Raw genomic sequence first — 12,741 nt, 5'->3', positions numbered from 1 at the left:
TGTCCGTCTCTCTCCACTCGTCTCTCTTGACCCTGACTGCACTGGAATTCATGTATTATTCCCAAAACCACCAAATTAAACGCACAGTAATCCTGATTGACACAGATTAATGCAACTAATTAAATCTGGTTCCATTTATATAAGATATAGTGCAAGTACTAATTTATAGCAGGCACATCCTGACTGTGAATTTTGAACTGTCAGTATCTTTCTCAGTTCCTTCTTATAGTCTCTTGGAATGAAATGTATCTGGTCTCGGATGCATTCTCTTAACCTGCACAGTCTGCCTGACAAGGAGACAGTTTTCATTTATGAGCCCAGAGATTGAGCGTCGGTTGGTTAGTGAGCGTCGGTTGGTTAGTGAGCGTCGGTGGATTAGTGAGCCTCGGCGGGTTAGTGAGCGTCGGCTGGTTAGTGAGCGTCGGCGGGTTAGTGATCCTCGGCGGGTTAGTGATCCTCGGCGGGTTAGTGATCCTCGGCGGGTTAGTGATCCTCGGCGGGTTAGTGAGCGTCGGCTGGTTAGTGAGCGTCGGCGGGTTAGTGATCCTCGGCGGGTTAGTGATCCTCGGCGGGTTAGTGATCCTCGGCGGGTTAGTGAGCGTCGGTTGGTTAGTGATCCTCGGCGGGTTAGTGATCCTCGGCGGGTTAGTGAGCGTCGGTTGGTTAGTGATCCTCGGCGGGTTAGTGATCCTCGGCGGGTTAGTGAGCCTCGGCGGGTTAGTGATCCTCGGCGGGTTAGTGAGCCTCGGTGATCCCAATCCTGTCCTGACCAAACTTCCCCACACCAGCACTGTCCAGTGGTAATCACCGCATAGTGATCAGGAATGGGAACCCCAATTTATTCCCTCCACTTAACTCGGGCACTGAGGCCAATTATAGACCCTTGTTGCTGACCTGGGTGATCAGTGAACGCAGCACAGACCAGCAACTCAAATAGGGACCTTCGGATCTGTACAACTCGGTTACACCTGTCCACTCCCGGCTCGGTTCCACCTGTCCACTCCCGGCTCGGTTACACCTGTCCACTCCCGGCTCGGTTACACCTGTCCACTCCCGGCTCGGTTACACCTGTCCACTCCCGGCTCGGTTACACCTGTCCACTACAGGCTCGGTTACACCTGTCCACTCCCGGCTCGGTTACACCTGTCCACTCCCGGCTCGGTTACACCTGTCCACTACAGGGTCGGTTACACCTGTCCACTACAGGCTCGGTTCCACCTGTCCACTCCCGGCTCGGTTCCACCTGTCCACTCCCGGCTCGGTTACACCTGTCCACTCCCGGCTCGGTTACACCTGTCCACTCCCGGCTCGGTTACACCTGTCCACTCCCGGCTCGGTTACACCTGTCCACTACATGCTCGGTTACACCTGTCCACTACAGGCTCGGTTACACCTGTCCACTCCCGGCTCGGTTACACCTGTCCACTACAGGCTCGGTTACACCTGTCCACTCCCAACTCGGTTACACCTGTCCACTCCCGGCTCGGTTACACCTGTCCACTCCCGGCTCGGTTCCACCTGTCCACTACAGGCTCGGTTCCACCTGTCCACTCCCGGCTCGGTTACACCTGTCCACTACAGGCTCGGTCACACCTGTCCACTCCCAACTCGGTTCCACCTGTCCACTACAGGCTCGGTTCCACCTGTCCACTCCCGGCTCGGTTCCACCTGTCCACTCCCGGCTCGGTTCCACCTGTCCACTACAGGCTCGGTTACACCTGTCCACTACAGGCTCGGTTACACCTGTCCACTACAGGCTCGGTCACACCTGTCCACTCCCGGCTCGGTCACACCTGTCCACTCCCGGCTCGGTTCCACCTGTCCACTCCCAACTCGGTTACACCTGTCCACTCCCGGCTCGGTTCCACCTGTCCACTCCCGGCTCGGTCACACCTGTCCACTCCCAACTCGGTCACACCTGTCCACTCCCAACTCGGTCACACCTGTCCACTCCCGGCTCGGTTCCACCTGTCCACTCCCAACTCGGTTACACCTGTCCACTCCCGGCTCGGTTCCACCTGTCCACTCCTGGCTCGGTTACACCTGTCCACTCCCGGCTCGGTTACACCTGTCCACTCCCAACTCGGTTACACCTGTTCACTCCCGGCTCAGTTACACCTGTCCACTCCCAACTCGGTTACACCTGTCCACTCCCGGCTCGGTTACACCTGTCCACTCCCAACTCGGTTACACCTGTCCACTCCCGGCTCGGTCACACCTGTCCACTCCCAACTCGGTTACACCTGTCCACTCCCGGCTCGGTCACACCTGTCCACTACAGGCTCGGTTACACCTGTCCTCTCCCAACTCGGTTACACCTGTCCACTACAGGCTCGGTTACACCTGTCCACTCCCGACTCGGTCACACCTGTCCACTCCCAACTCGGTCACACCTGTCCACTCCCAACTCGGTTACACCTGTCCACTCCCGGCTCGGTTCCACCTGTCCACTCCCAACTCGGTCACACCTGTCCACTCCCAACTCGGTTACACCTGTCCACTACAGGCTCGGTTACACCTGTCCACTACAGGGTCGGTTACACCTGTTCACTCCCGGCTCGGTTACACCTGTCCACTCCCGGCTCGGTTACACCTGTCCACTCCCGGCTCGGTTACACCTGTCCACTCCCGGCTCGGTTACACCTGTCCACTCCCGGCTCGGTTACACCTGTCCACTCCCAACTCGGTTACACCTGTCCACTCCCGGCTCGGTTCCACCTGTCCACTCCCAACTCGGTTACACCTGTCCACTCCCGGCTCGGTCACACCTGTCCACTACAGGCTCGGTTACACCTGTCCTCTCCCAACTCGGTTACACCTGTCCACTACAGGCTCGGTTACACCTGTCCACTACAGGGTCGGTTACACCTGTCCACTCCCGGCTCGGTTACACCTGTCCACTCCCGGCTCGGTTACACCTGTCCACTCCCGGCTCGGTTCCACCTGTCCACTCCCGGCTCGGTTCCACCTGTCCACTCCCGGCTCGGTTACACCTGTCCACTACAGGCTCGGTTACACCTGTCCACTCCCAACTCGGTTACACCTGTCCACTCCCGGCTCGGTTACACCTGTCCTCTCCCAACTCGGTTACACCTGTCCACTACAGGCTCGGTTACACCTGTCCACTCCCGACTCGGTCACACCTGTCCACTCCCGGCTCGGTCACACCTGTCCACTCCCGGCTCGGTCACACCTGTCCACTCCCAACTCGGTTACACCTGTCCACTCCCGGCTCGGTCACACCTGTCCACTCCCGGCTCGGTCACACCTGTCCACTCCCGGCTCGGTGACACCTGTCCACTCCCGGCTCGGTCACACCTGTCCCCTCCCGGCTCGGTCACACCTGACCTCTCCCAGCTCGGTTGCGTCTGACCCCTTCTGGCTGAAACAGAGAAAATAGGAGCAGGTGTAGGCCATTCGGCCCTTCGAGCTGCTCCGCCATTCAATATGATCATGGCTGATCCTCTATCTCAATACCATATTCCCGTTCTCTCCCCATACCTCGTGATGCCTTTTGTGTTTAGAAATCTATCTAGCTCCTTCTTAAATATATTCAATGACTTGGCCTCCACAGCCTTCTGTGGTAGAGAATTCCACAGGTTCACCACCCTCTGAGTGAAGAAATTTCTCCTCATCTCAGTCCTAAATGTCCTACCCCGTATCTTGAGACTGTGACCCCTCGTTCTGGACCCCCCAGCCAGGGGAAACATCCTCCCTGCATCCAGTCTGTCTAGCCCTGTCAGAATTTTTTGTTTCAATGAGATCCCCTCTCATTCTTCTAAACTCGAGTGAATACAGGCCGAGTCGACCCAATCTCTCCTCATATGACAGTCCTGCCATCCCAGGGATCAGTCTGGTGAACATTCGCTGAATTCCCTCTATGGCAAGTATATCCTTTCTTAGTTAAGGAGACCAAAACTGCACACAATACTCCAGGTGTGGTCTCACCAAGGCCCTGTATAACTCAATAAGACATCCTTGCTCCTGTACTCAAATCCTCTTGCAATGAAGGCCAACATACCATTTGTCTTCCTAACAGCTTGCTGCACCTGCCTGTTTGCTTTCAGTGACTGGTGTACAAGGACACCCAGGTCCCTTTGTACATCAACATTTCCCAATCTATCACCATTTAAATAATACTCTGCCTTTCTGTTTTTCCTTCTGAAGTGGATAACTTCACATTTATCCACATTATACTGCATCTGCCATGTATTTGTCCACTCACTCAACTTGTCTAAATCGCCTTGAAGCCTCTTTGCATCCTCCTCATAACTCACGATCCCACCTAGTTTTGTGTCATCAGCAAACTTGGAAATATTACATTTGGTTCCCTCGTCCAAATCATTGATATATATTGTGAATAGCTGGGGCCCGAGCACTGATCCCTGCGGTACCCCCCCACTAGTCACTGCCTGCCACCCCGAAAAAGACCCATTTATTCCTCCTCTCTGTTTCCTGTCTGTTAACCAATTTTCAATCCATGCCAGTATATTCCCCCCAATCCCATGTGCTTTAATTTTGCACACTAACCTCTTATGTGGGACTTTATCAAAGGCCTTCTGAAAATCCAAATAAACCACATCCACTGGTTCTCCCTTATCTATTCTACCAGTTACATCCTCAAAAAACTCCAGTAGCTTTGTCAAACACAATTTCCCTTTCATAAATCCATGTTGACTTTGTCTAATCCCATTGATATTTTCTAAGTGTCCTGTTATCACATCCTTTATAATAGACGCTCACATTTTCCCTACTACTGATGTTAGGCTAACCGGTCTGTAGTTCCCTGTTTTCTCTCTCCCTCCTTTTTTAGATAGTGGGGTTACATTTGCCGCCCTCCAATCTGCAGGAATTGTTTCATAATCAATAGAATTTTGGAAGATGACAACTAATGCATCCACTATTTCCATGGCTACCTCTTTTAGTATTCTGGGATACTGATTATCAGGTCCTGGGGATTGATCGGCTTTCAGTCCCATTAATTTCTCCAGCACTATTTTTTTACTAACACCAATTTCCTTTAATTCCTCCTCCTCACTAGTCCCTTGGTTCCCTAGCATTTCTGGGAAGTTATTTGTGTCCTCTTCCGTGAAGACAGAACCAAAGTATTTGTTTAATTGCTCTGCCATTTCCTTGTTCCCCATTATAAATTCTCCTGTTTCTGACTGTAAGGGACCGACATTTGTCTTCACTAATCTTTTTCTTTTTTACATACTTATTCTTATTAAACACATCGATGGAATGCCTTGGCTGAGATGCAGTCGGAATGTGTGGGAACCTGTACCCCGAGGACACGGTGCTGCCTGTACCCCGGGGACACGGTGCTGCCTGTACCCCGGGGACACGGTGCTGCCTGTACCCCGGGGACACGGTGCTGCCTGTACCCCGGGGACACGGTGCTGCCTGTACCCCGGGGACACGGTGCTGCCTGTACCCCGGGGACACGGTGCTGCCTGTACCCCGGGGACACGGTGCTGCCTGTACCCCGGGGACACGGTGCTGCCTGTACCCCGGGGACACGGTGCTGCCTGTACCCCGGGGACACGGTGCTGCCTGTACCCCGGGGACACGGTGCTGCCTGTACCCCGGGGACACGGTGCTGCCTGTACCCCGGGGACACGGTGCTGCCTGTACCCCGGGGACACGGTGCTGCCTGTACCCCGGGGACACGGTGCTGCCTGTACCCCGGGGACACGGTGCTGCCTGTACCCCGGGGACACGGTGCTGCCTGTACCCCGGGGACACGGTGCTGCCTGTACCCCGGGGACACGGTGCTGCCTGTACCCCGGGGACACGGTGCTGCCTGTACCCCGGGGACACGGTGCTGCCTGTACCCCGGGGACACGGTGCTGCCTGTACCCCGGGGACACGGTGCTGCCTGTACCCCGGGGACACGGTGCTGCCTGTACCCCGGGGACACGGTGCTGCCTGTACCCCGGGGACACGGTGCTGCCTGTACCCCGGGGACACGGTGCTGCCTGTACCCCGGGGACACGGTGCTGCCTGTAACCCCGGGACACGGTGCTGCCTGTACCCCGGGGACACGGTGCTGCCTGTACCCCGGGGACACGGTGCTGCCTGTACCCCGGGGACACGGTGCTGCCTGTACCCCGGGGACACGGTGCTGCCTGTACCCCGGGGACACGGTGCTGCCTGTACCCCGGGGACACGGTGCTGCCTGTAACCCGGGGACACGGTGCTGCCTGTACCCCGGGACACGGTGCTGCCTGTACCCCGGGGACACGGTGCTGCCTGTACCCCGGGGACACGGTGCTGCCTGTACCCCGGGGACACGGTGCTGCCTGTACCCCGGGGACACGGTGCTGCGCGTTTGTAGTGAACTCTGTGTCTCTGTTGCAGGCTGATGGTGTTGTGGGGATCGACATGGAATGGAGGCCCACATTTGGAGTGCTGACAAAGTCCCGAGTGTCCATCATACAGATTGCAATGAAAGACTGTGTGTACCTGCTGGACCTGCCTCAGCTTGTGAAACAGTCGGACTCTGAGGGCCGGGAAGCTGAACTGATCCACTTCATACAGACTTTATTCACTGACCAAAGAATAACTAAACTAGGTAAATATGAACCAGGAATCCTGTCTGAGAACCGTGTGCATTACCAATTACACTCCCAACCGTAGACCCAATACCCATTACACTCCCAACTGTAGTCCCAATACCCATTACACTCCCAACCGTAGACCCAATACCCATTACACTCCCAACTGTAGTCCCAATACCCATTACACTCCCAACTGTAGTCCCAATACCCATTACACTCCCAACCGTAGACCCAATACCAATTACACTCCCAACTGTAGTCCCAATACCCATTACACTCCCAACTGTAGTCCCAATACCCATTACACTCCCAACCGTAGACCCAATACCAATTACACTCCCAACCGTAGACCCAATACCCATTACACTCCCAACAGTAGTCCCAATACCCATTACACTCCCAACCGTAGACCCAATACCCATTACACTCCCAACCGTAGTCCCAATACCAATTACACTCCCAACCGTAGACCCAATACCCATTACACTCCCAACCGTAGACCCAATACCCATTACACTCCCAACCGTAGTCCCAATACCAATTACACTCCCAACCGTAGACCCAATACCAATTACACTCCCAACCGTAGACCCAATACCCATTACACTCCCAACAGTAGTCCCAATACCCATTACACTCCCAACCGTAGACCCAATACCCATTACACTCCCAACCGTAGTCCCAATACCAATTACACTCCCAACCGTAGACCCAATACCCATTACACTCCCAACAGTAGTCCCAATACCCATTACACTCCCAACTATAGTCCCAATACCAATTATACTCCCAACTGTAGTCCCAATACCAATTACACTTCCAACTGTAGCCCCAATACCAATTACACTCCCAACTGTAGACGCAATACCCATTACACTCCCAACCGTAGTCCCAATACCAATTACACTCCCAACCGTAGACCCAATACCCATTACACTCCAAACAGTAGTCCCAATACCCATTACACTCCCAACCGTAGACCCAATACCCATTACACTCCCAACCGTAGTCCCAATACCAATTACACTCCCAACCGTAGACCCAATACCCATTACACTCCCAACAGTAGTCCCAATACCCATTACACTCCCAACTATAGTCCCAATACCAATTACACTCCCAACTGTAGCCCCAATACCAATTACACTTCCAACTGTAGCCCCAATACCAATTACACTCCCAACTGTAGTCCCAATACCCATTACACTCCCAACCGTAGACCCAATACCCATTACACTCCCAACAGTAGTCCCAATACCCATTACACTCCCAACTATAGTCCCAATACCAATTACACTTCCAACTGTAGCCCCAATACCAATTACACTCCCAACCGTAGACCCAATACCCATTACACTCCCAACCGTAGACCCAATACCAATTATACTCCCAACTGTAGTCCCAATACCCATTACACTCCCAACCGTAGACCCAATACCCATTACACTCCCAACTGTAGTCCCAATACCCATTACACTCCCAACTGTAGTCCCAATACCCATTACACTCCCAACTGTAGTCCCAATACCAATTACACTTCCAACTGTAGTCCCAATACCAATTACACTCCCAACCGTAGACCCAATACCCATTACACTCCCAACTGTAGTCCTAATACCCATTACACTCCCAACTGTAGTCCCAATACCCATTACACTCCCAACTATAGTCCCAATACCAATTACACTCCCAACTGTAGTCCCAATACCAATTACACTTCCAACTGTAGCCCCAATACCAATTACACTCCCAACTGTAGTCCCAATACCAATTACACTCCCAACAGTAGTCCCAATACCAATTACACTCCTAACTGTAGTCCCAATACCAATTACACCCCCAACTGTAGTCCCAATACCAATTACACTCCCAACTGTAGTCCCAATACCAATTACACCCCCAACTGTAGTCCCAATACCCATTACACTCCCAACTGTAGTCGCAATACCAATTACACTCCCAACTGTAGTCCCAATACCCATTACACTCCCAACTATAGTCCCAATACCAATTACACTCCCAACTGTAGTCCCAATACCAATTACACTTCCAACTGTAGCCCCAATACCAATTACACTCCCAACTGTAGTCCCAATACCAATTACACCCCCAACTGTAGTCCCAATACCCATTACACTCCCAACTGTAGTCGCAATACCAATTACACTCCCAACTGTAGTCCCAATACCAATTATGTTCTTATAGATAAATTTAAAACAGAAATAGACAGTTTCCTAGAAGTAAAGGGAATTAGGGGTTATGGGGAGCGGGCAGGAAATTGGACATGAAGCTGAGTTCGGATCGGTCAATGCCCTGTGGGTGGCGGAGAGGGCCCAGGGGCTGTGTGGCCGGGTCCTGCTCCGACTTCTTGTGTTCTTTAGATTTGTGGTTGGGATCAGATCAGCCATGATCTTATTGAATGGCGGAGCAGGCTCGAGGGGCCGATTGGCCTACTCCTGCTCCAATTTCTTATGTTCTTATGTTCTTATACTCCCAACTGTAGACCCAATACCCATTACACTCCCAACTGTAGTCTCAATACCAATTACACTCCCAACTGTAGTCCCAATACCCATTACACTCCCAACTGTAGTCCCAATACCCATTACATTCCCAACTATAGTCCCAATACCAATTACACTCCCAACTGTAGTTCCAATACCCATTACACTCCCAACTGTAGTCCCAATACCAATTACACTCCCAACTGTAGTCCCAATACCAATTATACTCCCAACTGTAGTCCCAATACCAATTACACTCCCAACTGTCGACCCAATACCCATTACACTCCCAACTGTAGTCCCAATACCAATTACACTCCCAACTGTAGTCCCAATACCAATTACACTCCCAACTGTAGTCCCAATACCAATTACACTCCCAACTGTAGTCCCAATACCAATTATACTCCCAACTGTAGACCCAATACCCATTACACTCCCAACTGTAGTCCCAATACCAATTACACTCCCAACTGTAGTCCCAATACCAATTACACTCCCAACTGTAGTCCCAATACCAATTACACTCCCAACTGTAGTCCCAATACCAATTACACTCCCAACTGTAGTCCCAATACCAATTACACCCCCAACTGTAGTCCCAATACCCATTACACTCCCAACTGTAGTCGCAATACCAATTACACTCCCAACTGTAGTCCCAATACCCATTACACTCCCAACTGTAGTCCCAATACCAATTACACTCCCAACTGTAGTCCCAATACCAATTACACTTCCAACTGTAGCCCCAATACCAATTACACTCCCAACTGTAGTCCCAATACCAATTACACCCCCAACTGTAGTCCCAATACCCATTACACTCCCAACTGTAGTCGCAATACCAATTACACTCCCAACTGTAGTCCCAATACCAATTATGTTCTTATAGATAAATTTAAAACAGAAATAGACAGTTTCCTAGAAGTAAAGGGAATTAGGGGTTATGGGGAGCGGGCAGGAAATTGGACATGAAGCTGAGTTCGGATCGGTCAATGCCCTGTGGGTGGCGGAGAGGGCCCAGGGGCTGTGTGGCCGGGTCCTGCTCCGACTTCTTGTGCTCTTTAGATTTGTGGTTGGGATCAGATCAGCCATGATCTTATTGAATGGCGGAGCAGGCTCGAGGGGCCGATTGGCCTACTCCCGCTCCAATTTCTTATGTTCTTATGTTCTTATACTCCCAACTGTAGACCCAATACCCATTACACTCCCAACTGTAGTCTCAATACCAATTACACTCCCAACTGTAGTCCCGATACCTATTACACTCCCAACTGTAGTCCCAATACCCATTACACTCCCAACTGTAGTCCCAATACCCATTACATTCCCAACTATAGTCCCAATACCAATTACACTCCCAACTGTAGTTCCAATACCCATTACACTCCCAACTGTAGTCCCAATACCAATTACACTCCCAACTGTAGTCCCAATACCAATTATACTCCCAACTGTAGTCCCAATACCAATTACACTCCCAACTGTAGACCCAATACCCATTACACTCCCAACTGTAGTCCCAATACCAATTACACTCCCAACTGTAGTCCCAATACCAATTACACTCCCAACTGTAGTCCCAATACCAATTATACTCCCAACTGTAGACCCAATACCCATTACACTCCCAACTGTAGTCCCAATACCAATTACACTCCCAACTGTAGTCCCAATACCAATTACACTCCCAACTGTAGTCCCAATACCAATTACACTCCCAACTGTAGTCCCAATACCCATTACACTCCCAACTGTAGTCCCAATACCAATTACACTCCCAACCGTAGACCCAATACCCATTACACTCCCAACAGTAGTCCCAATACCCATTACACTCCCAACTATAGTCCCAATACCAATTATACTCCCAACCGTAGACCCAATACCCATTACACTCCCAACCGTAGACCCAATACCCATTACACTCCCAACCGTAGACCCAATACCAATTATACTCCCAACTGTAGTCCCAATACCCATTACACTCCCAACCGTAGACCCAATACCCATTACACTCCCAACCGTAGTCCCAATACCCATTACACTCCCAACTGTAGTCCCAATACCCATTACACTCCCAACTGTAGTCCCAATACCCATTACACTCCCAACTGTAGTCCCAATACCAATTACACTTCCAACTGTCGTCCCAATACCAATTACACTCCCAACCGTAGACCCAATACCCATTACACTCCCAACTGTAGTCCTAATACCCATTACACTCCCAACTGTAGTCCCAATACCCATTACACTCCCAACTGTAGCCCCAATACCAATTACACTCCCAACTGTAGTCCCAATACCCATTACACTCCCAACCGTAGACCCAATACCAATTATACTCCCAACTGTAGTCCCAATACCCATTACACTCCCAACCGTAGACCCAATACCCATTACACTCCCAACTGTAGTCCCAATACCCATTACACTCCCAACTGTAGTCCCAATACCCATTACACTCCCAACTGTAGTCCCAATACCCATTACACTCCCAACTGTAGTCCCAATACCAATTACACTTCCAACTGTCGTCCCAATACCAATTACACTCCCAACCGTAGACCCAATACCCATTACACTCCCAACTGTAGTCCTAATACCCATTACACTCCCAACTGTAGTCCCAATACCAATTACACTTCCAACTGTAGCCCCAATACCAATTACACTCCCAACTGTAGTCCCAATACCCATTACACTCCCAACTGTAGTCGCAATACCAATTACACTCCCAACTGTAGTCCCAATACCAATTATGTTCTTATAGATAAATTTAAAACAGAAATAGACAGTTTCCTAGAAGTAAAGGGAATTAGGGGTTATGGGGAGCTGGCAGGAAATTGGACATGAAGCTGAGTTCGGATCGGTCAATGCCCTGTGGGTGGCGGAGAGGGCCCAGGGGCTATGTGGCCGGGTCCTGCTCCGACTTCTTGTGTTCTTTAGATTTGTGGTTGGGATCAGATCAGCCATGATCTTATTGAATGGCGGAGCAGGCTCGAGGGGCCGATTGGCCTACTCCTGCTCCAATTTCTTATGTTCTTATGTTCTTATACTCCCAACTGTAGACCCAATACCCATTACACTCCCAACTGTAGTCTCAATACCAATTACACTCCCAACTGTAGTCCCGATACCTATTACACTCCCAACTGTAGTCCCAATACCCATTACACTCCCAACTGTAGTCCCAATACCCATTACATTCCCAACTATAGTCCCAATACCAATTACACTCCCAACTGTAGTTCCAATACCCATTACACTCCCAACTGTAGTCCCAATACCAATTACACTCCCAACTGTAGTCCCAATACCAATTATACTCCCAACTGTAGTCCCAATACCAATTACACTCCCAACTGTAGTTCCAATACCAATTACACTCCGAACTGTAGTCCCAATACCAATTATACTCCCAACTGTAGACCCAATACCCATTACACTCCCAACTGTAGTCCCAATACCAATTACACTCCCAACTGTAGTCCCAATACCCATTACACTCCCAACTGTAGTCCCAATACCCATTACACTCCCAACTGTAGTCCCAATACCCATTACACTCCCAACTGTAGTCCCAATACCAATTACACTCCCAACTGTAGTCCCAATACCAATTACACTCCCAACTGTCGTCCCAATACCCATTACACTCCCATCTGTAT

The 12,741-nt window shown here is 50.9% G+C and overlaps 1 protein-coding gene across 4 annotated transcripts in view; it reads left to right on the top strand.

The window, feature by feature from the left end:
* Positions 1-12,741, top strand: part of exd3 (exonuclease 3'-5' domain containing 3) — a 459,468-nt gene that overhangs the window by 208,477 nt on the left and 238,250 nt on the right. For all 4 annotated transcript variants that reach the window (XM_067977292.1, XM_067977295.1, XM_067977294.1 and 1 more), the window contains one exon: positions 6,361-6,574. In XM_067977292.1, the coding sequence (XP_067833393.1) occupies positions 6,361-6,574 (214 nt within the window). The remainder of the gene's footprint in view (positions 1-6,360; positions 6,575-12,741) is intronic.

This window comes from Heptranchias perlo, unplaced genomic scaffold (genome assembly GCF_035084215.1).
Source record: "Heptranchias perlo isolate sHepPer1 unplaced genomic scaffold, sHepPer1.hap1 HAP1_SCAFFOLD_140, whole genome shotgun sequence".
Classification (NCBI taxonomy): Eukaryota; Metazoa; Chordata; class Chondrichthyes; order Hexanchiformes; family Hexanchidae; genus Heptranchias; species Heptranchias perlo.
The sequence above is the reverse complement of the archived record's forward strand: the minus strand, read 5'-3'. Positions and strand labels throughout refer to the sequence as shown.